The sequence below is a fragment of the Meles meles genome, chromosome 3 (assembly GCF_922984935.1).
Source record: "Meles meles chromosome 3, mMelMel3.1 paternal haplotype, whole genome shotgun sequence".
NCBI lineage: Eukaryota > Metazoa > Chordata > Mammalia > Carnivora > Mustelidae > Meles > Meles meles.
This window is the reverse complement of record NC_060068.1, coordinates 172,812,044-172,836,048: the sequence shown is the minus strand read 5'-3', so window position 1 is coordinate 172,836,048 and position 24,005 is coordinate 172,812,044. Positions and strand designations below refer to the sequence as shown.

General features: G+C 48.0%; 1 protein-coding gene across 3 annotated transcripts in view; it reads left to right on the top strand.

The window, feature by feature from the left end:
- The window catches only part of TRIO (trio Rho guanine nucleotide exchange factor), a 225,404-nt gene that overhangs the window by 55,173 nt on the left and 146,226 nt on the right, over positions 1 to 24,005 (top strand). For 2 of the 3 annotated variants that reach the window (XM_046000363.1, XM_046000365.1), the window contains exons 9-10: positions 5,291 to 5,413; positions 17,184 to 17,375. In XM_046000363.1, coding sequence (XP_045856319.1) covers positions 5,291 to 5,413; positions 17,184 to 17,375 — 315 coding nt within the window. Of the gene's footprint in view, positions 1 to 5,290; positions 5,414 to 9,901; positions 9,997 to 17,183; positions 17,376 to 24,005 lie in introns of those variants that run through there. The other variant, XM_046000364.1, reaches the window with a different exon arrangement.

Genomic DNA, 24,005 nt, shown 5'->3' with positions numbered 1-24,005 from the left:
CCGGTGATTTAAATGAAAACCAACAGGGTTCGAACAAGGAAGTAACTAAATGAAACTGGGTTAATATTGGTTTTACTGGAAATGGACAGGGACAAAATTAATATTTTGCCACTGGAAGAATCTGATTTCATATTTAAAAAGAACACATTTAGGGCATCTTACAATTACCCTGGTTTTTCACTTGATTCATTTGTTTGTGTTTTGTGAACTGAATGAATGTGACTTAGAAGGAGTTCTCATTATTATGACAGAAAACACTTATTCACTGATTATGTCTCTTTAAAATGGTGGCTGGATTTCACAGATATTTGGATACTTTCCCTGAATACTCTTTGGATCCCAAGTTCCCAGTAAAACCAGACTGGCTTCATGTGTTCTTGGTTGTTTTATGTCCGAGGTCTTATCTAAAGATGTTTTTATAAACAGCTATCCTAGAGCTAGAACTCTAATTTTAGAAATACTTTTACAACGTTCATGTAGTATCTGCAAGCCATGATGTAATGTAATGGTGGGTTAGAGGCTGAGTTTGGGGCTGGGAAGACCTTCACGTGAATCTCTTTTCTCAGTCTTCTTTCTTGGGTGAGTCACTTCACGTCTCTGAGCCCCCATTTCTTGTTGCATAGGGACGGTAATCAAAATCCATCCTCTCGTTTGTGGCCCTTGGGGACAGATGTGTTTGGGGGTTAAGAGTTTTTCAGACTTTAGGAGTAGCAGAGTGCATACAGCGTGTGATACAGGACACCCCGGGGGTCTGGGCTGTCCCCCATAATCTGAAGGAACGCGTGAAGATTTCTGTAGCCAAAGGACTCTGAACTACACTAAGGGAGCCAGATCTTGGTGCCAAATGAATTTTTGAGACCAGATTTTGAAAAAATATTCAGAATTTCAGAGCTGTTTCAGCTTTTTTGTGGCAAAGGGACTCTGGACCTGCGTGTGCGGCCTTCCCAGACAGCCTGGAATCCTCTCTCCGTGGGTAACGCCGGTGGCGGTGCCGGGACACGCGGTGAGGTCGCGAGATTCCCCCGGTCGGGGTTGGACATAAACACCTGATTTAAAAGGGAGAGGGTCTCTGCATTGGTCTTCGTGCTGTCTACGGTTGAGACACAGGTTTGTGAGAATTAGTTTCCTCTGCTAGGGCTGTAGTGTTTAGTCCCAAATGCTTAAGGACGCAGTCGCCGGAAATAGTAATCCAGGAGGCAGTGAGCGTGGGGTGGGGGCTCGTCCCAGAAGAACACGCGGGCCATGCGTGGCGGCCGGAACTCCACCGCGTGGCGGGGAGGGGTGCCAGCAGCCGGTGCCCATGGCCGTACCTGGGACTTGGTGGCGTTTGCTGTCCACTGTAACAGTCACTTCGGCAGAGGTCATTGAGGCCCCAGCTGTCTGCAGACAAGAGCAGCTCTTTCCTTCCAGACCCCATTGTCCCACTTGTGTGGCACTTGAGCCGACTCAGGACGTGTAGACCAGAAGCTAAGAGCGTGGACCTCTGACCACACTTCCTGGGTCTTAGCCCCTGGACTGGCTCTTCCACACGGTAGTCGAGGATCCTTGGTCCTGTGTCTCCATCTGTGAAATGGGGACGTGCTCGGCCTCCCCGCCCCAGCCCGCTGTGAGGATTGATGGCTTAGCGCACACACAGCCCAGGCCGGTGCTTGCCGCAGCAGCAGGTTCTCAGACAACAGTATAATTATTAGGGAGGAAATGAGCACAATCATACTTGCCATCATCATGATCTATCTTGTAATTACAAACAGGGAGTTAAGCTAAACAATATGTGATATGTCCCGCCCATCTGACATTTTGACTTAGATGCTGAGACGGTATTTGTGTTGTGTTGGTGTCTCACTTTGGAGTGACCTTGTCCTTGGGGCTGTCAGTGTGTCCATTAGAGGGCACCGATGTACGGAGAAATGAGCTCGCTCGTAGCACAGCATCTGCCCAGAGAGGGAGGTGGCATTGGCCTCCCAGCTTTGCTCTTCTGCCCAGGGACCAGGTAGCCTGCGGGAAGGGATCACTTTTGTCCTTTTCCTCCAAGCTAGCAGCAGCACCACAAATCCCATGCCAGTGTGTTCTTGAGGCTGGGGTCATGAGACGACAGCCGCTGGCTACAGCTGAGGTCAGGGAAGCGGCTGACTAGAAGAGGTTGATCAAGCTCCTGATTTGCAAGTACTTTTATGTTTTAAACGGAAGAGATTCCGCAGTCATGTCTTTGAGATGCTGTTTGAACAGCTCTATTGGTTCAGCATTCCTTGGCAATCTGAGGAGTGTTCTCAGACTTGTAAAAGAAGCGAAAGCCTCGTGGAGTATTTGGTTATGAGTGTGAGCTGGATTTCATAATTGTCTGCCACTATTTTTTTTTTTTTTTTTTAGTGCTTGGCGTTTGTGTACCTTCTTTGAATTACTTTCATGTTTGTTGGAAATAATATTCTACTTGGTATTTACAATTCTGTCTAAAGGAACCTCTAATGAAAGAAAAATTGTAACTCTGACCGGTTGGTTCATAGTAGCTTTAATTTCCAACTTTCGCTCCCTGAAAGACTTCTTGGGCTTCAAAACCAAACTTTTATTATTTTAAATATACTGTATTTTGCTTCCTCAGCCCTTTCTACCAAATAGTGTTTACGTTTTACTTTTTGAAATTGTGCCCTTATTTCAAGTCTTTATTGAGTTGCTGGTGATTATCAGATTTGCTGCTTGCAAGTGGCTTAATTTTTCTTTTAACAGTAAAGTTGAGGAATATATAAAATACACTGTAGTTAAAAGGAAAGATCTCTTAGCCCTTTCTGACAGCCAGGGAGATTGTAGCCTAGGTGTACTTACGTATCTTTAAGTTCTTTTCAAGCCTTAAATATTTGATCCTTGTCTCCTGTGTGGTATTGGCCCCATGCCCAGAGGCACATTCCATTTAACTGTATCCATCCTTGAGGCTGAGACATCTTGAACTTGTCAATGAACATTTCGTAGGAGTGAAACACGGTCTGTGTTTTATAATAAGAATTAAGAGACTCATGTCAACAACTCAGAAGCTTTATGTCTGCCTTGAAGTCAGGCGTGACTGTAGCACCGTTTACTATTGGTAGTACTAGAGCACGCGCTCGCTCTCTCTTACCTCCAGAAAGGAAAATAATGTACACTAATTAAAAAGCAATGGATGGGGTGCCTGGCTGGCTCAGTCTGAGAAGTGTGTGACTCTTGATCTTGGGGTCATGCGTTTGAGCCCTGTGTTGGGTGTAGAGATTACTTAAAAAAAAAAAAAGTTGAACTGAAAAGCTACAGATAATTATAGCTGTGGCACCACCGGGCTGTGAATTAGATGGCAGTCTGCCACGGGCTGTGGTTCGGGTGGGGAGGCTGCCCATACTGCATATCCACCACGCCGGTGTTCATGTGCCTGACACAGACCTCACAATGCTCCTCCACGATCCCTGAGCCCCACGGAAGCCACAGTCCAGGAAGGATAAAGAACTCGCCCAAGAACACATAGCCCGACCCGGGGTATGCAGCGGAGGCTAGACATGGAGGGTGGAAATGAGCGAGCTCTCAGGAGGACTGGGAACCAGGTGACAGGATACAGGTAGATCCACGAAGAAGCACTCTGGTAGCGTGACCCCGAGTGACTAGCAGATGGGAGTTGACAAAAGAGGTTCAGAAATGAGCCGTAGCAATAAGGCAGGTGTGTGGCTTTAGCCAAGCCTCTGCTGCAAGGCTCTGGGTTCCCCACGCCCGCCCTCTGCCCCCATACACCAGCACCTCTGCTAATTCTGCGGGGTCTTTAAGAGGACTGCCAGCGATTTATCCGGGTTTGCAGGCTATTTTATTTACGTGTACTACTAACTTTACTAAACTCTATGCAGAAGGGGGCCTTGGCCGGACCCTCGACTTCAGAAGGTCGCTGGTTTGGAGCGATGTATAACAAGGCCAGGTGTCCCTGGGCGACAGCTGGCCCTTACCAGCCACCTTTTTTTTTTTTTTTTTTTTTAGCAGTTCTGTCAGCACCACTGCTCTCTCTCTAGTGCAGGCACCAAAGGGCAAAGGATCCTTTTTGTAGCACTGAATGTTAAGAGCCCTTATATTTTGCTATTAGTGGGGTGATGTGACTGGTCTGCTTCCAGGTTGTCCCCAAGACCGCTGTCCTGGCTGTGCCTGCCCCAGCTGCCGCTTCTGTCTGAGGTAGTTTTGATCCGTAGGCTGTGTTACCATAGAAACGAAACACAAAGTATGACAGGTGGCCGTCAGCAGTTCGGTAACAAATGTGTTCGAATATTTGAATTCCTTGTACTAAAGTTTTAGTTTTTAAGTGAAAGATGTCACTGACTTATTGGTTTGCTAGTTCTCTTTTCCCCATGAGAAAGGGGCCAAGTGTACATTTGATGGTAATGTAAATATTTTGTTCATGTCAGTGTTCTGTGGTTTCCCAAGTACGAGAGCCAGTGAACTCGGCGCTGGCTCTGAACCTAGAAGCGTCGGCTGCACTGCTTCACTTTGACTCCCATTCTGTATGTGGTGGACGCCAACTTGCAAGAAGTTTTATGTAATTAAATTCATGGAATGTTTAGCTTTGACAACAGCTTAGTAGTTTACAGAATAAATTATCCTCAAAGACCAGGACAGAGGCATTGAAGTGTTTTGTTTTCTTAAGTTGTATTTGTATGTTTTCAGTGGTCTAAAGAAGGGACAGAAAAACATTAACTCTGTGGTTAAATTTGAATTGCCTGAGTTGGGAAGCTTTGACCCTTATGAAAATGTCAAGTTAAACTGGTTGTCTGTGGCTTGATAACCACTATCTTATCCACATCCCACTCAGTTTTGGATGCTCCATTGCGCATAAAATGATATGAGACTTAATCATTATGGCACATAATGTTCATACAGAGATGGACGTATGCTTTTCAGTAAGAGCTGCTGAAAACCACAGTGGGAGAGCTGATCAGACATGGTAGATTCGTGTCCAGTTGCTTCCAGTTTTTTTCCTTCCTCTGCTGCTTGTTTGTTATAGTTCTGACAATAGAATGTATCGGGGTGGGGGCGGGGGTAGCACTAGCCATCAAACGAGACAGAACTTTTTTTTTAAAACAGATTTATTATTTTTTTTACTTATTTGACAGACAGAGATCACAAGTAGGCGGTGGGGGAGAGGGGAGCAGGCTCCCTACTGAGCAGAGAGCCCGATGCGGGGCTGGATCCCAGGACCCTGAGACCATGACCTGGCCAAAGGCAGAGGCTTAACCCACTGAGCCACCCAGGCACCCCAGAACACTGTTTTTATGGCATGTATACCTGTATTTTATTGTAGGTGCTCGACTGGATTGAGAACCACGGAGAAGCATTTCTGAGCAAACATACGGGTGTGGGGAAATCTCTTCATCGGGCCAGAGCTCTACAGAAACGTCATGAAGATTTTGAAGAAGTAGCCCAGGTAAAACCATAGCTCTCACTATTTTCTGCCATAAATACCTGTGTCGTTGGTTTTGAGTTTGTTTTAGCATTTGAGATGAGCGACCCTTGGCTAGATATGTTTAAAGGTGGTTCAGAGAAGGTAATGCTCAGATTTGAGAGTGAGGTTGTTCTTACCTGCTCAAAAAGATGACTTTGTCTCTTGGTTGGGCCATAGAATAAGGTGTTCTTGACACAGAAAAATGCCCCGCATGTTTTCCCATACTTACTGTACCAATGCCTGTTTACTCATTTGTGAGATTTCACCTGATAGTCAACCAGTAGTGGCTCTTCTCGCATTCCTGTAAAGAGAGTCCAGCATTTCTTGTCCTTCTCCAGTTCTTTTTACATGTGTGTACTCAGAGGACGTAGAATGTGTAGTGTGTTTAGGGCACACGATTTGAGAGTTGGAGCATTGGCTGTGATGCTCACTAACTGTGTCATTGGGAAAAGTCTCTTCACATTTCTCAGATTAACTTTCTTATCTGGAAAGTAGGCACCACAGAGGCTTCTGGGAGGAAGTCAGGTGTGCATGCAGCAGCGGAGAAGTCACACGGGCCAGGGCCTTCCTACAACTTATTATTTGGTAAATGTGCTTTTTCTTCTGTGCTTTGAAAGAAAGTGGAGTGAAGAAGGGAGAAATGACAATAACGTGGGCGTTGCGTGTGTCTGTTCCGTATGATATGGAAGTTATAAGGAGGTGTAGGGGAAAAGTTACTTTAAGAAGAAGTTGTCTAGTAGGGTGCAGCCAAACTGAAATACATTATTGTAAAACCAAGGAATCTCAAAGACAACGTCTTAAAAACAAAAAGAAATGACAAAACAACTCCTGAGAAGGACTATTAGAAAGACAGTCGACTTCTCGGGGCACCTTTGGTTGAGTGAACAACTCATAGTTTCAGTTCAGGTCATGATCCTTGGGGGTCATGAGGTCGAGCCCCACATCAGGCTCTGTGCTCGGTGGGGAGTCTGTTTGGGTCTCCCTCTCATTCTGTCCCTCCACTGACTCTCTCTCTCTAGGAGAAAAAAAAATCTTAAAAATAAAGGAGGAAGGAAGGAAGAAAGGAAATAAGGCCACTTCTCACCAGGTACCACAGGTTCTGGAAGTTGATAGAATAGTCTTAAGGGAAATAAACTCCGAACCTGGAATTCCAAATCCAGAGGAACGATCATTCAATGATGACAAAATGCAGACCAAGACTGAATGAGTTTACTCCTCAGATACTCACCAGAAGAACTAAAGCATATAGTTTATTTTTTTTATTTTTTATTTTTTTAAAGATTTTATTTATTTATTTGACCGAGAGACAGTCAGAGAGGGAACACAAGCAGGGGGAGTGGGAGAGGGAGAAGCAGGCTTCCTGCTGAGTAGGGAGTCCGATGCAGGCCTCCATCCCAGGACCCTGGGATCATGACCTGAGCTGAAGGCAGACACTTAACGACTGAGCCACCCAGGCGCCATAGTTTATTTATTTTTTTTTAAAGATTTGTTTATTTCAGAGAGAGAGCAGGAGAGTGCATGTGCATGAGAGTGGTGGGGGGGGGGCAGAGGGAGAGGGAAAAGAATCTTGAACAGGCTCCACACTCCACTATCATGCCCGACATGGGCCTCGATATATTGACCTTGAGATCATGACCTGAGCCAAAACCAAGAGTAGGCTGCTCAACCATCAGCGCCACCCAGGTGCCCCAAGGCATGTGGCTGAGTAAGAATAATGGAAGCACCGGCTACAATGTGAACGCTGCAAGAATAGGGCCTTTGTTTTGTTGGCTTCTCTCTCACTGAGCCCTGGAACAGTGCCTGGTGCGTTTAAGTGATCAGCACATATTTATCAAATGAATTAGTTAATAAAAAGGAAAGTATCAGAAGGAAGAGCTGGATCAAGATTGAGCACGGACGTTGACAAGCCTATTTATAAATCGAAGGGCTGACCATTTAAAGGTAGGCTTGGAGTAGTTAAAAACAGGACAGCACCGAAGTGGGTTTGGAGGCTGGCAGGAGCCCCTGCTTTCCTGACACCTGTAAACCTGGGGACATGTTAGCACTTCAGAGTGACCACGTACAGTCTAGGGACAAGAAGTGTCGCTTCCTAGGAATCATGCAGGAAAAGAAACACAGAAAAGCTGAGGTAAATAAAAATCCATGGAAATGGGTCTGATGGAAGCCAAAGAAACAAAACAAAAATCATGATAGAAATCACAGAATAAGATGTAGTAATTTGTTCATAAGTATCAGTAATTACAATAAATACAAAATAGATTTTACTTGTAACGAGACAAAAGATTCTCTGATTATCTCTTAAAAATCATGCTGTTGTTTTCGGAGGACACACCTAAAACATAAATACCCAGGAAGTTTGGAAGTATATAACCTATTAGAGAAAGATCCACCAGGCAAATAATAACCCAAATAAAACTGACTTGCGAATATTAATACTAAGCAAGTAGGTTGGAGAGTATAAAAACTTTATTAGAAATAAAGAGGTTCTTCCCTTACAAAAGGAAGAATGTCAACAGATCCACCAATGTGGTCTCATCCGTAAGAGAGAGGAGTAAACCGGACTGTGTGTCCGTAGTTTTGCATGACAGGGTTCAGACGCCCACTACTTTGGGGAACTGAATCGGGGCGACTTATGGGATTACGAAACAGTCTGCACTTAAGTCCTGTCCAGGGACAATGCCTTCTCTCCGTGTCTTCACATACAGAGTTAAAAAATGGCAATCTCGGCCTTTCTACTTTCTCCATCTCAAGAAAGGAGCAGGAAAGGATGTTGTGTTCCGCAGCCTTGCCTCAGGCAGGATGCGTCTTTGGAGCATTTTTCTTGTCTGTTTGATGTGTGGTGTCCCTACTTCATGCCTGTTGGGAAATATTTTGTCTTCCTGTTGTAGAAGAAATACAGAACATGTGCTCTTATCTCCCCTTCATTTTTTCCATGCGCTAAGCTACTGCTGTGGCCGGTGTGGTTTGGGATGGACATGAAATTTGTGTCCTATGAGCAAAGACTTGAGGCACTGAGGAAAGTAAGAGGCAGAACTGTGAACAGATGGGCTCTGGAGATGGAGGCTGTCCCCTCAAGTAGCACGGTCCCCCACGGCGGTAGGCTGGGCTGCCCTTGCCTCTTCCCACGCCCTCCCACGCTCCCTGTAATGGGAGGATGATGGCTTACTGATCATCCTCGTGTGTCCAGCAGTCCGCAGACCCTTCTCCCTCCGCTTCTGTGGTTCCCTCCATTCCAAATTAAGGAGGTCTCAGCTGTGCCTAACGCCCTTTCTTTTCTGGATAAACTCATTTCCTCTGGTCTAAGCCGTCATCATCTAGGTCTAAGGTCTGAGGCCTAAGACATCAAAGCTGTCAACACCAGTTCCCAGGGGTCAGCAGGAGTGAGAAGATTTTCTCTGTAGGAAACTTTTCTGTCCACAGATTTGTAGGGCAAGCCGAGGGTCAGAGTAGCACCCCTGGTTCAGAGAGAGGCGGATGCTTGTTTGCGCCCACCTCTACCAACTCGGCTGAGTCCCAGTCCTTTCTTATCTCTGCTCGTTGTCCCTGGGATCCTAAGGGGTGCCCAACCCTCTTCCCCTTACAGTGAAACTGCTTACACCCCAAATCTGAGCTGTGCATCAAAAGCAGCCTTGAATGCAAACTCTTTGTTCACTTTGCAAACACCTCTGCTTTTCAGATACTGGCCATGTGCCGCAGGTTTGTGTTTGTAGCTTCCTTCACTGAGGTTTTCTGGCTCTTCCCAAGGGCACAGGCTCAGTGTTGGGGCAGCACGGGCAAACAAGGCCTTCTGCTGCGTGACCTTCGCCACCTGTTCTCCCTGCCCGCCCCCATCCTTGACTGCCATCCGGCAAAGCAAATCACAGAAGTGCTTATGGCAGAGATCGAAGTTTACGTTTTAGATTTACGGCAGTTTTTGGACAGGATGGCCTTTGGAGGCCCCTTAAATGTGTAAGCAGAGGTATTGTCAGTGCTTAATAAGGAGCTGTATTTCATTCTCCGAAACATACTCACAAAAGTAAAACAAATTTTGGGGTTTAGGGCAAAGAAAATTCCTTTTTGCCGTTTTTTTTTTTTTTTGTTTTTAGGGTTGCATCTTGACAGGTCTTTTGGGAAATCCACTCTAAATTGTCTTCAGCGATCTAGAGGTAGCCATTTTTATGTAGACAGCTTCTTCAGAACGGTGGGTTGTGGCATGTGATGGAGTAACAGGTACAAGAAGGAAGTGGTGAAAGTCTTAGGGTTGAATTCGTTTAAAAGGCACTAAATATAGATGCATTATGTGGAACATTTCTGGTGCTCTGAGAAGCAGAGCTCTGGGAACAGAGCAGGTGCTCTGGGAACTGCAGAGGAGTCAGGGCAGGTTGGTGGGAGCGAGCTGCGCAGCCTGGCGTCAACGTGTGCGGGCGGGACTTCTCGCGGGAGCTGCTGGCCTGGGCCTTTGTTTCCCATGCCACTGTCGCCACGTCAGAAAGCACTGGGCTACGTTTTGCATGCAGTTTTGCAGAGCCAAGAGCCTTCTCTCTACTAATCTGACGATCCATCCCTTCTTTACTTTGTACAGTGATGTGAGTAGCCATTTCCTATCGCATGAATCTGGGCTGATGAGTGGATGGGCTGTGGCCTGGGCAACCATGTCCCGTTTCCACGCAGGAGCTTTAAAGATGAAATCCGTGTTCTCCCCACGGAAGCTTTCGGCACATGACTGTTGGGAAGGGAGATGCTCTCCGGCAGGCATTTTCTCTTTTACCTTCTATGTAGGTGTTCAAGTTGACATTCCTCTTTAGATAGAAAAAGCTAGGATTCCAGTAGCTGGTAAAGTAAAGCCCACAGAACGCTGGTTCAAGGAAGAAGCCTATTTCCAGAGCACAGATTTCTCGAATACGATCAGTAAATCTCTGCCATTGCGTCTTCCCACAGGCAGGCATCCTGTGAGTGCTTACGCTGCCTTCCCTCCCGTCTGCCTGTCCCCTGAGAGTCCCATCAACTTCCAGATGTATTGTGACAGCCTTCTCCATGAAGCCGTTTCTGTCAACAGCTTTTTGTGGGTGCCGTGTAATTGTCTTGTCTTCCAGGATAAAGAAATGTGGCATTTAAGAAAGTAGGAGACGTTCCATTTGGGCAAGATTTGCAGAAGACAGTCAGGCCTGTTCTCCAGTTCCCTAGTCGCTACCACGCACATTGTTCTTTTTTGTGGAGACTGTTCACAGCATGTCCTACATTCCTGAATTTGCTGTAGTTACTGGGTCCTTGCTTCCATACCACAGGCTGCCCTGTTGCAATAAGTTCACTTTTTGATGTAAGGTGTGGCATTTTGTCTTTTTAAATAAATTAGTAGTGGAGAATTTCAACCCAATGCTTACTATCAAGGATTTCCTTCAGGTTGGCCTATGCTTACAAGATATCAGATTTCCCTTATCACAGACACTTCTTACATTTCCTAAGGCCTTCAATGCTTTTATGACCATCGGCAAGTTCCCGCATCTCCCTGAGCCTCAGTTTCCCTAGCCATGAAAAGATACCTAATTCCTGCCTTGGCCAGGTGGCCGTGAGAAGACTAGCTGTGCCGATTCCCTGCCTAGAACCCCTCCCCCCCCCCGCCATTGTCTCTCAGGTAAAATGCTAACACATATGGATAGCAGTCAGCAGTCACTAATTTGCCCGACCTGAATACGCGCCACACAGACCTCTTCACTTCTGCTCTTGGTGTTGCGAGTCCTGTCACGCTGTAGTGCATTTCGGTTCTGTACCACCTATGTGTTGGGGGGGAGCGGTGGCAGGCTTGTGTCCTGCACTTTCCCTTCCTGGATGAAAGAAAGATCCCTGGCAAATTATGGGCCTTTTAAATGATTCAGAACACTGGCTTTGTTTTTTCTGTTTTAAGATTTTATTTCTTTATTCGAGATAGCATGAGTGGGGGGAGGGGGGCAGAGGGAAAGGGGGGAAGCGGGCTCTCTACTGAGCCAGGAGCCCGATGCAGGGCTCAATCCCAGGACCCTGGGATCATGACCTGAGCCAAAGGCAGACGCTTAACCGACTAAGCCAGCTTGGTGCCCCAGGGCACTGGGGTTTTTAACACGGAATGTAGACACACTGACCCACCATTCCTTTATGTCTTGGTAGTACAAGATACCTTGAAAGCCTTCTATATGCAGACTTTGGTCTGTTGTTTTTTTTAAACAAAACAGATGGAATAGAAGTAATCATTCCTTGAAATACTTATGTTCCTCTCCTCTCCTGTGTTTTCTAAGATCAGAAAACCCATCTTTTTCACTGGGTTCTGTCTAAATGTAGCCTCTGGCAATCTTCTGTTGGTCCCAGACCAGAGCAGCCAAGGATCCGTAGAGAAAGGAAGGTCTCGTCTGCACCGCAGCATTGCCCAGTCCGGGCTCTTCCGCGATTTTGATATGCTTCTCCAGAAAAGAGGAAACCCTTCTAGCCCCACCTGGGCCTGGGCCTTCCCGTATCTCCTGTACTTCTCCTCACAGGGAATGTGGGCCCATGTCTCAGGGGAGAAATGCCCTTGGGGACAGGATGGCAGGCCAAAGGCAGGAGAAGGCTGGCTTCTTCCGGCTCTAAAATAGCCTCCTGACAACGCCTCCCCTTAAGCAGAGATTTAAGTACTGGGTCTCCCCTTGCAGGAGGAGCCCAGGCCTGGGCATCTGTTGTTTGAACAATGCCGGCTCTCCTGACTGACCTGGACAAGTCACTTCCTCTTTGCGCCTTGTTTCTTCACCATCCTTGGGATAAGGCTGCTGTGGGGCATAGGCCAGGGGCTCCAAAGTGTCCATTTATGACCAGTATGGAAATCTATTACCTTCTGAGGCAGGGGGATCCAGGGTGGGCTCTGTCCACAGAAGGCCGTCGGCTTCAGAGACCCAGCATGCCGACCCTGGCTCCAGCAGGCTATCCTGGGGGCCCAGGGGAAGCCATGGAATCCGTTGTGTGGCCTCATTTTTTCCACGTGTGAAATGAGAAGTGGGACGAAGTAAATATTGTGTAGTGTCTCCGAAAATTTAAAAAATGCACTTGTTCGCTTGAAATGAACTCACATATGTCTCAAATATCTTTCCCTGCTGACAAAGAGTTAGAAAAGCTTTCAGAAACAAAGTGTTCAGTGCTGGGAGGCAATATCCCCTGCCGATCCCCTTATCAAACACAAGAGGTAAGCGACTTCATGGTCGTGGTGACAATAAGAAAATAGGATTTAGCTGTTAAAAAAAAATGTGTGTGCACTGAATAAGGTGTGATACTCTGGTAGCTTCTTTCATGTCTCTGCCCAGAGGTGCAGAGCACGCTTCCTAGGTGAGGCTCCATGGGGGGAAGCCTGGGTCTCCATAAAGCCATCGTCCCCAGAAAGGTCACCTGGAACAGCCTCCGATGGTCACAGACCCTTGTCGGCAGTGTACCGCAGAATCTCGGTGGCAGGAGCCCTCGATGCTACTAACTGAGCTTCATAAGGAGAGCGTTCTCTGTGCCCAGGGGCCAGCCTCTCGGGGAAGGTCTGAGATAATTGTGGAAAGTACCCAAGGATTATTCCAAAGATGAAAGTATTCTTGAAAAATCTGCTATGTGTATATGTGTGTGTATGTTGTGTGTACATGCACACACATGTAGCTGACCCCGAACAACGTGGGGATTGGGGACACTGACACCCCCCCACTGCAGTTGAAGTCCACGTATAACTTTTTTTAAAGATTTTATTTCTAAGTGATTTCTACACCCAACATGGGGTCCAAACCTGCAACCCCAAGATCAAGGGTTACACGCTCTACCAGTTTGCCAGCCGGTGCCTCAAAAGTCCAGGTATAATTTTTTACCCCCTCTAAAACGTATTTAGTAGCCTGCTGTTGACCAGAAGCTTTAGTGATCACATAAGCAGCCAATTGTCATATTTTATTTGTGATGCGTGTTATATATTGTATTCTTATAATAAAGTGGGCCAGAGGGAAAAAGTCAGTAATGTCATGAAGTATACTTGCAATACTATATCCATAAAAAAAAAATCCACGTGTATATGGACCGTGAGTTCAAATGTATTGTTCAAGGGCCAACTGTATAAACACATATACTTTGAAACTATTTTTTTAGACCAGTTTCAGGTCTGCAAAAACATTGTGGTGATGCTACAGAGCGTCCCCATACCCCGTCCCAGCCTCCCCTCTGATTGCTCTTAGTCTGGGACGTTTGTCAGCGTTAACTGAGGTTGATGGATTTCCTGGAGCCCCTCCTTTGTGCAGATTTCCTGAGTTTCCCCCATTCCAGGACCTCGTCCAGGATGCCACGTTGCATTTAGCTGTCATGTCTCCTGAGGCTCCTCTCGACTCCAGGAGTTTCTGTCATTACTTTTTATTGTTGTTAATAGCACCCGAATCCTTTCGCTTGTCAGGACACTGTTCGGATTCTCATTCATAGGTTAGCTCCTGCCTCGTTCATCTCTAAGGCCGTGGTGCTTTCCCGTGGTGCTTTCCTGCCTGCAGCTCAGGGGCACCAGGTCAGTGACATGACTGGTATTGGCTCTCGGGCATCTGCTGTGAGAGTCTTTCCTCCCGGGCACCCCGAATCTCCAAGCAATTCGACCTCTGTGTGTGGAGGGCTTCTCGTTGTCCCCGTCCTCCTTGGCAGGGTGCCAGACGCGCCTGGGGGATGGGGAGTTCTGGAGTTGCACAGAATGGACAGTGGAGTTTGTGAAACATGCTGCTGTCATTACAAAACTCTTCTGAAGTGGCCCTTACTGTCTCTGCTCCGCGCAGGGTCGCTCTAACTTAGCCTCCGAGGAGGTCCCGTCAGGTGCACGGACAGCCCTTCAGTGGCAGTGTTGAGTTCTGCAGTCAGGTCGGAAACTGCGCTTTCTAAGGACTTCGGGTAGTTGTTTCCAGAGACCATGTGAAATGTACGTGGATGCACTTTCCAGCTCCGGCCGTAAGTGGTGTATTTTAAAGGATTGGGTCCTTTGACATCTCTTCACTCATTTCCAGAAAGAGTTCAAAGATCCTCAGTTAATAATGCAGAACACCAAAAAGAAAAGTCCCCTGAAAAGGGGTTTTCAGATGGGCAGGAAGAGACGACGATGAGCTTCGCCTCACAGCAGTACGTGGACAGTGCTGCCTGAAACCCCGTGGGCTGAACGATATGGGGGGCAGGGGGTGGGGTACGGCAGCACAGGATCCACACTCAGCCTCGGGCCCAGCGCAGTGACTGCCCTGTGGGCCTCAGTGTCCTGATCTGTGGAAGGAAGGGGCCGTGCTGAGGACTAGACCCAAGGCCCAGTACGTGCTCGTGGCTCTGGCGCAGGGCGAAGTGGGCGTGCAGGCTGTGCTGGTGGTAGAAGCATAGACTGACTTTTCGTTGGTTTTATAGACACTCCCGAATTCTCTGTAGACACTGCACCCCCACTTGCAGCGTGCCCCGGGAGGGACGGCTTCTGCACCCCCGCCGACGCGTGGGGCGCTGCCGCTCTGTTCAGTGCGTCCCAACCATCCTTCCTGAGACCATCTCCTACCTATCGAGCCATATTTACACTCGTTTAAAAAAATTTTTTTTTAACTTGCAGGAAAATTGGAAGTACGGCATAAAGAACTGAACCCTCCCTTAAGCCGTTGAGTTAGCGTGTATTTCCTAGCAGGAAGGGACTTTCGGCTGTACCCCCCCAATGCCACCGTCCGAGTCAGGAAGTGAGCCCTGCTGCAGGCTTACGTGCTGGTCCCCGGACCCCGTGATGTCCTTTATGGCCAAAGGACCCAGTGCAGAATCAGCTGTGGCCTTGAGCCATCTCACCTCAGCCGTCCCCGAGTTTGTAGCACGCCCCTGGTTGTTCTGAGCTTTGGTGACCTGACACCTGGGGAGATCCCAAGCCCGTTATTTTGGAGCCGGCTTCTCGCTCTGGGTCTGTCTGACGTTCGGTCGTGAGTACATTCCGCCTCTACATCCGTCTTCAGCCGGTGCGTCAGGGCTGCCGAGTCCCTGTGTCTTCCCACCCGTCGGCGCCGACTTCAGCTTGTCCTGCTACGTATGCTGTTCGCGCGGATTTCTCGGTTGAAGTGGGGTCAGCCACATTTCTCCGTCGTGAGATGAGTCTCCGCTGCCCTTTGTAATTAGTAAGGACTTAGCGGGGAGCTACTCTGAAATTCTGTAAATATCCTGTTCCTCAGCCGATTTTATTTATTTGTTTATGTCTGCATGGACTCGTGGTTTCCTCTTGTTTTTGGTGGATTATCCTCTGTTGCTCTCACTGTTTACTCGCAGACCATCCCTGATTGGGCCAGGGGGAGCCGAAGCTGCCGTCTGTGTCCTGACCCGCCCACACTGTTCTTAAGCATTTCCTGACTCGTGGATACAGTAAGACGCCTCAGCCTCATCTTGTACTCCCCCCCCCCCGGAGTCAGCCGTGTCTCCAGGAGCCCTGGTTCCCTCTGGAGGAGAACGGTGACTCTGGGCTGCAAAGCTGGGTGCTAAGCACGCTGACTGCTCTTGGGTCATTGCTGCTCCCGGGCCTTCTCAGGGGACAAAGGGAAAGAGGAGCATGTTCACACATGTGTGAAAACCATGTATTCACACTCGTACCTCTAATCCCAGCCCAGTCACACAGGTCAACTCGGCTTTTCCCCTTGTCTGTATTTGTCTGGCTTTCTCTGAAGTGAGGACTCTGCCTCTCATTATCCTTAACCTATAGGCTGAGGAGATGAAGGTCCCTGGATGTGACCAGTCTCCCCAGGGGGAGGCTGCCTGTGCAGGGGCGCCCTCGGCCTTCCTCAGGGCTCAGGCTCTCTGCGGGGGACACTGCCCCACACTCTGGGCCACTGATGAGATGCCCACCCTGCTCAGCTGTGGGACTGTCATGTTGGAGAAGGATGAGGGATTCCACCCGTTTCTCGGAGGGACAGCAGCCTGCTCTGTGGGCCTTCCTGGAAGACCTTCCCCCGGTCTCGCACTGTGCTGAAGCCCTCCACCTGTCTGGGCTGCCCCCGGCCCCTGCCGACCGGCCCCTCTCCAGCAGCTCCACGAACAGTCAGGCCTCTGACACACCTCTGTATCTGTGGAACCCATTTGCAGCCTTTCATTTATCGTGAATTAAAATGCAATAATTGTCAAAGTGTTTTTGATGCCTGTTTACACATGACTTCAGTTCTTTAAAACTCTGGCTACTTTGTATAAACTATTATGGTTATTTCCTTTTTCTCAAAAACATATGTCCCCTTAAGTAGAGAAAAGATAAGCACAGATTACTGATAAGTAGAAACATGTTAAGACAACGGCAACTTGTATTTGCAACCGAATCTTTCCACTTGCATTTGGGGAATTACAAAATCATACATCATACTGAAAAACAAAACTGGAACCCCGCAGTCCGTCACAAGACTGGAAGGGAAAGTGAAGTGGGCATTCATGCTCGGGGCTGTCTTGGGTGTGCGGCAGCAAGAAGTGGAAGGCCCTCTGTGAGTCAGGGGCCAGCCAGAAGCTGCTGCAGACACCCCACCACTGCTGGAGACGGAAGGGCTTTGCCAGAAAGTTTGATGTTTAAATGTTTAACGATCTAGAACAGTAATGGGGAAAGCTGCTGACAGAGGTGTATTGAACTCCTAAAGTCCTGTCTTTCCATCATTTTTTTTTTTTTTTTTCTGTTGGATTTACAGAAATGATCAGGAGCATCCCAATCTGACTCAGTTGCAGTCTGGTAGGAGGCCCAGCTGCATTTTTTTTTTTTTTTTTTTTTTTTTAATTCACCCTCTGTTTCTCTGGATGTTCCCTTGTGCAGAACACATATACCAACGCGGATAAATTACTAGAAGCAGCAGAACAGCTGGCTCAGACTGGGGAATGTGACCCAGAAGAGATTTATCAGGCTGCCCATCAGCTTGAAGACCGGATACAGGATTTTGTTCGGCGCGTGGAGCAGCGCAAGATCCTGCTGGACATGTCCGTGTCCTTCCATAGCCATGTCAAGGAGGTAAGGGTCTGAGAGGCTCTGCGAACCCCTGGGGAAGAGTGTGGACTGGTTGTGGTGTGAGAAAGTGGGCCAGAGGTGGCCAGTGAAGAGGCGCAGCCCATCCGCACTGAGCGGGCCAGCCAGGACGGGGTTCGGGGGAGGGGCGCACTAGGCTTCTGGCTGGTCTTCCTAGCCTCTAGCCGCACAGGGATGGCCATGACTCTGCCAGGGGAGGTGGGAGCCTGTGTGTCTGCAGCAGTGGACCCATGAGGGCTAGGCTGGCCGACAAGAGGTGTGGAGTAGCCAGTGAGCAGGGAAATGTCGAACTGAAGGTGCTGCCTTTAACTTGGGAGAGAACAGAGCATGGCCATTTTAGCGTCAGTAAACGACTTGAACATTGTGGTCAGAGCTGGGTTTCCTTTCTGTGTATTAGTCTGTCATGTGGCCAACGTCATGGTTGGCTTCCGATCTTATCAGACTGTGGGACTACTCTCAGATTCTCAGAGAAGTGAATTTTATGTAATGTTAAATGTAAAGGTAGCAAGGCCAACCTGGCCGTAATAATATTAATGCTAATGTCATAGGTCTGCTCTTGTTAATGCTCTTACCTCACTGTAAGAGATAATACTGTTATATGAAACGTTGTTTGAAATATATGAAATGAATATATGTTATCTGATACAGTATTTTAAATATATGAGAGATGGGGAGATACTAATTATGCTTTTATGTATGTTATTCTTAGTAGAAATCACATAAAATTACAATTCAAGAAACTGTAGCTTTTTTTTTCTTTTTCTTTTTTTTTTTTTAATTTGTTTTTTTGACAGAGATCACAAGTAGGCAGAGAGGCAGGCGGGGGGGGGGGGAGGTGGTGGGAAGCTGGCTCCCTGCTGAGCAGAGAGCCCGATGTGGGGCTTGATCCCAGGACCCTGAGATCATGACCTGAGCTGAAGGCAGAGGCTTTAACCCACTGAGCCACCCAGGTGCCCCACTCCTGTAGCTTTTGAGGAAAAAAGGGCTTACAAATTCAGTAAGCATATCAACTTTACTGCATCTTATTTCTAAGGGAAAAAAATTCTCTACTTCAAACTCTTTATGAATTGGAATTAAGGAGTCCTTCCAGGTAATTTGGAATTAAACACATGAAGGCTTATAGGCACAGGCTGGGAAGAAGAATCTAGAAAGAGTCAGGCCGCTGGAGAAACAGGAGGGGCATCAGAGATCAGGAACCAATAGATGTGTTCAGAAGGAAAGAACTTCACTGCCCGTTCTAGGTTCTTGGGCAGTCAGTCCTCAGCTAGGCCACTCGTAACTTGAAAGCGTGGCTCCCGGAAGCGCAACCTTTGCTCTTACTCTGAAACTCTATGAGCTAACTGTGTGGCAAACCGGAGACCCCAAGGCCTTGTGCTTCATCTGCACCCAGGCTGGTGCTGGGCCTGGCTGTCAGAGTAGAAAAGCAACTCCGCTCCTTTCTTCGCCTTCCCTTAATAATGCCGTAACGAAAAATGACTTTACCACATCTGTGGAGAAACTGAGGCTACATGGTCATTCTGAGGAGACGTCCAGATGCTCCGTTTGTCCGCAGCAATTCCTAGTTCCAGAGGTAGTGGGCTGTAAGTTCTCCACTCCGCTCGATTCAAGCCGTGACCACCAACTGGCCTCCCTCCCCCGGGCGGCTCTTTCCTCAGCCTCCACAACGCTGCCACCACAATACAAATTTGACCAGGTCACAGCCTTGCTTTTGAGCCATCAGTGCCTCTGTACGTCGGGCACCAGCCTGAAACCTCTCAGCGTCCTTGTGGCCTGGCCTCCGCTTTTCCTCCAGCCCCTCCTACTCAGGACAGTGTCCCCAAACCTGTGGCACTCAGCCCCCCTGAAACTTGTACTTAACTGCTTCCCTTCCCTTCCCCAGGCAGTTCGTGGTTTCCCTTGCCCTTTCTGGACCTTTCTTTCCATGCACCTGTCATAGCCCTGGGCCTGGTTGCAGCACAAGTGTGCATTTCTCCCTCTTTCTCCTCAGCGTGGATACATTAACTTCTCTTTATCTTACGTGTTTGAACCTCCAAGTTGGGATGGGGAAGGTGATATGTGTGAAAAAGCAGACTGTGCCTTTGCTCAGTAAGCTGCGGTAGCCAGTCAGCCAGCAGCGGGGAGCGGGGAGCCGAGAGCAGCTCCTCCCAAGGAAGCACAGCCATCGGGGGCCGCAGGGGCTGCTGTGGCCCTGGGGAGAGGGGGTGTGCAGCGGGAGAGGGAAGTGCAGCCGAGCCCCGTGCTGGTAATCCGATGTGTGTCTCTGTGACATGCCTAGTGACGGTCTTCAGCAGGACTTGTAAAGATTTGACTTGCCTCCAGGACAGAGAAGACTTTTTACACAAAGCAGCATTCATGATTGACATCACGTGTTCAACTTGGTTACGGTTTTCCGAAAGCAGACACTAAAGGAAGCTCGAAGCAAAGCATTTCGCAAAAGCTGCCCCCAGAGACTCAGTTTATGTTCATCGGTTTTTTACATCTGTAGCGTTTTTAGAATAAAAATCTTAGAATAAAAACAGTTCACAACGGTAGGGTCTGTCTTGTCACTAGGCTTGGAAATCTATTGTAAAGTGAAAACACATTTTGTTTTCATCGACTTAGGCTGTGGGAACCTCCAGTATTGATGAGATTGATGGACTGAGGAGCCCTCAAACCTGGTTTCAAGGTGAAGTGATTCACTGTCACAATTTGAGCATTTTCAGTGCGTTTATTCTTTTGTTTTTATATGAGAAGCTGTCACAGTGGCAGAGAAGCTGACATGTTGACCCTGACTTGGTTCTTCCTGAGTGATGGGAGGCGAGGAAGGGTTCCCCCGGTGGCCAGCTGGGGGGGTACCTGGCAGGCAGGGTGGCCAGGAGGCAGGCCACACACAGGCATGGAACGCTGCCTGATTTCTTCCCTGCCACGTGCTTGGACTTCATTTTTAGCCCCAGCCGGTCTCAGAGGACATTCTTTTTTTACTGACCAGCTCCAGAATTTTCCTCTGTCTCCCTTCTCTATGCTATATCCATCATGCCCAAAGACCCACAGGGATATTTGGTAGGTTTTATGCAGGAAGGAATGATTTTTTCAGTCACTGTGTTTTGAAACTGCTTATTGAATGAAAACTTAGATCTACTTAGAACAAATTTAGTTGAAAATGAGATGAAAAGTGACAGAGCAGCCAAGGAGAGGAAGTCATACTAATTAAATACCTGTTTGTATAAAATTACTGAATAGTTTAACATATTAGGAATGAAAAATTGCTGAAAGATATTTGCTATCTGAATTAATTTTTTTCTAGCAGATCCTACAATTTAAAATTACGTAGATGAAAGAAAAAGCAGGTTGTCTTTTTTCAGTTAGGCAAATACACGAAGCTTTTTGCAAGTTCACTTTCAAAGGCTTCCCCGTGGTGGTGGTGGGTGTGGTGTGTAGGTTAACAATCCCCCACCCCTGCCCGGTGCCCAGCCCTGCTGGTGTCTTGCTTCCTCTGGAACGCAGCAGTGGCCCTCCCCTTTTTGCGGTAAATTTCTGGCTCACTGATGAGCACATAATTAACAACTAACTTTAAAAGTGCTGAATCAAGGTGGTGTCGACTCAGGGCTGGGTCGGGGAATCTTCTTAAGAATCCCACCCGGAAGGGGGTTGGTGGTTACACATCGCCGCAGACCAAGCATGTGGGTTCTGCGCAAGACATCTGGACTCCTTGCTGTCCTAACCCCAGAGGACGTAATATAGAATTCCCATTCCCGGGAAGAGCACAGAGAGGAAATTTTTTTGGGTGGGGGGGGGTGTTAAGATTTTATTTATTTGTTTGACAGAGAGAGGCAGCCAGAGAGGGAACACAAGCAGGGGGAATGGGAGAGGGAGAAGCAGGCTTCCCACTGAACAGGGAGCCCGATGTAGGGCTCAATCACAGGACCCTGGGATCATGACCTGAGCTGAAGGCAGACGCTTAACGACTGAGCCACCCAGGCGCCCTGAGGAGATATCTTCTACCTTGATATTAGATGCAGAAGGTGATTAGTAGAGGTATTAGTCTCAATTTCACCCCTGAACCCAGATTTGGAAGCATTCTGGGACCCTTCTGAGGTTTTTTTCTCCTCTAAAAGCAATTTTTGAGGTGTTTTACCTCCTCTCAGAAAGCTGGAAGACTGATAGTCTCCTTTTTCCTTTTGACAGTGTTTTTAAAGTAGTATTTCAAAAGAATGCTGATTAGCCTAATAGGAATTTGGATTTTATTTTAGGAGTTTTCTCCTCCTGCATTTTGTCTTCTACCTCTCAATCTGTCTGCGTTTTAGTCACAGCAGCTCTGACTGTACTCTCCGTTTAAAATTCCTGTGTTACCTGCCCTCCTTTCCTTCGAGGCTTTTTCCCACTGTTGAATCACGTATTCACTCTTTCACTCCTTCCCAGGAAGGAGTCTTCCCGGCCAGCCATCACATTCTGGAACAAAGATGAATGACCAGTGGAGAATGTACTTCTGTTTCCGGGTGTGTTGTGTGTTTTAGTCCTTTGTTTGTTTTTCGTGGTGGATGTGAATTTCCATGACCAGAACTATGTGTCACTTATCTTTGCATCTCACTTGTTAGCCTGCCTTCCACACTGAGCATAGCCCCTGTCAGCGTGGGGAAGAAATGATACCTATTTCTAGCTCACCATTCTCAGATTTAATGATAGAGGGACATCTCTCCATTTCCAAATATAGCACAAGCATCGTTATTTTCATCCATCCGTTCTCAAAATTAGGTCCTGAATTAATTGATAATTACCTTTGAAATTTGTGGGTTATTTGAGGCAACCGGGTGGTGGTTTATTTCTGGATTTGATTCAGTGGCCTTGAGTCGGTTTTGTTTGCTGGATTCCTGAAAGCCTTGGTTTCCCAGGGAAGACCATTCCCATTTGAATCGGGCTATGACTCTTGCTGGGTGTAAGTAAAGAAGCCTTTAGGTTCTGTTTCTGCAAACCTTACACGCTGAACTGGGACAAGTTTTTGTTTGGGGTAATGCTTCGGAAAAGAGCAACCTTTCATTTTATTCAGAAGTCAAAAGCAAAGACCTCCCAACCACCTGGTGATTTTTTTGTTACAGCCTACCCGTCTGGCATCATTTTCATGCCTACAGTTAAGCAAGCAGACTTCTTTCTTTATGCTTGGACCAGTACTCCCTCTCCGCGGGGAGCAGGGCCAGAGCCCTCATGGACTTTGCGCTGTGGTCACCGTGCTCGGGGAGGGTTTCCAGGAAGCGGGCGCTGCGTAGCTCCCTGGGGGATGGAGCGCTCGGGGCCACCTCTCCTCGGCCTGTCACCTAGTTTGCTCCAGGAGTGTGTTGAAACGGCCCCGGTGCTTTCTCAGTCAGCCCCCTGCTTTAAAAAAAAAAACAAAAAAACCCCGATTTCTTTTCTCTCCTTTTTGTGGTGTTGCTGGAGAGAGATGGGGCATCTGCTGGTTAACCTCGTTCAGGAAAATTCTCTGATGGTGCTGTTCCTTGCATCGACCAGCTGCCCTCCCACTGGACTCTTGTCCTCACTGGCAGTCCCAGTGCAGAGCCCACTCCCCTCGGCACGCCTGTCCCAGGGATGAGACACATGAGCTCTCTGAGCCCTCCAGCTCTCCGACCTGTCCTGGGCTCCGTTCTCCGCAAGGTGACCCCCACTTCCGAGCCTTTCATTTCGGCCTTATTGGCTGTGCTTCTGCCGAGGACTCCTGTGTGTGCGTCATCTAAAATGATTCACACATTCTTCCTTTCCCAGTGCCCCCCCCCCACGTACTTACCTCCAAAGACGATGTGATGCCTGCAGACATGTTCCCATCTTTCTTTTTTAGCTTTCAGTCTGAAAGAATTGTAAGTTCACAGGAAGTTAGCAAGAAAGAAATGGACAAGGAGGTCTGTGCCCCTTCTCCCAGCACCCCCCACCGTGTCATGTCTTATGTAACCACGGTGTGTGATAAAAGCCGGGAAGTGACTTTGCTCGGCCCTATAGAGCTTATGTCAGTGCCGCGGGTGTGCCCCCGCTGGCGGGTGTGAGCAGGCGTGTGGTTAGCTCTGCGCACTGTTATCGTGTGTACATTCATGGGATCACTGCCGCTTTCAACATACGGAATCCTATAGAATTGCTCCGTCACCTCCCGATACGCCTCCTGCTCACACCTGACCGCGACGGCATCTCTGAGCCCTGGCAGCCACTTACCTGTTGCTCTCCGACTGTGATTTGTCATTCAGAATTGTTACGTAACGGGATCATACTCTGGGTGACCTTGTTACGGCACAGGAATTCCCTTGAGATCCATCAATAATAGTTCTTTCCTCTTCATTACTGCCTAGTGTTTCATGGCACGGGTACGTCCTTGGCATTCAAGCTTTCGTTCTGTAAACATATAATCTTTATTAAAATAATTAATAGAGTATATCAGAGTACCGTGTGCCCTGGTCTGGCTGAGCGACCCGGGGCAAAGTGCTCTGGAGAGCCTCGGCTTTCCCGCCTACGGGATGGGAACGCTAAGGCTCTCGGGCGTGCGGCTCAGCTGAGCACAGCTGCGGGTGTGGTAGCGACCGCGGCGCCCGTCTTGGAGGAGCTGCTGGGACGTGTCCCACTTTGGCTTCCTCAGGCCATCTGTAGCTTGTGGGACACGGA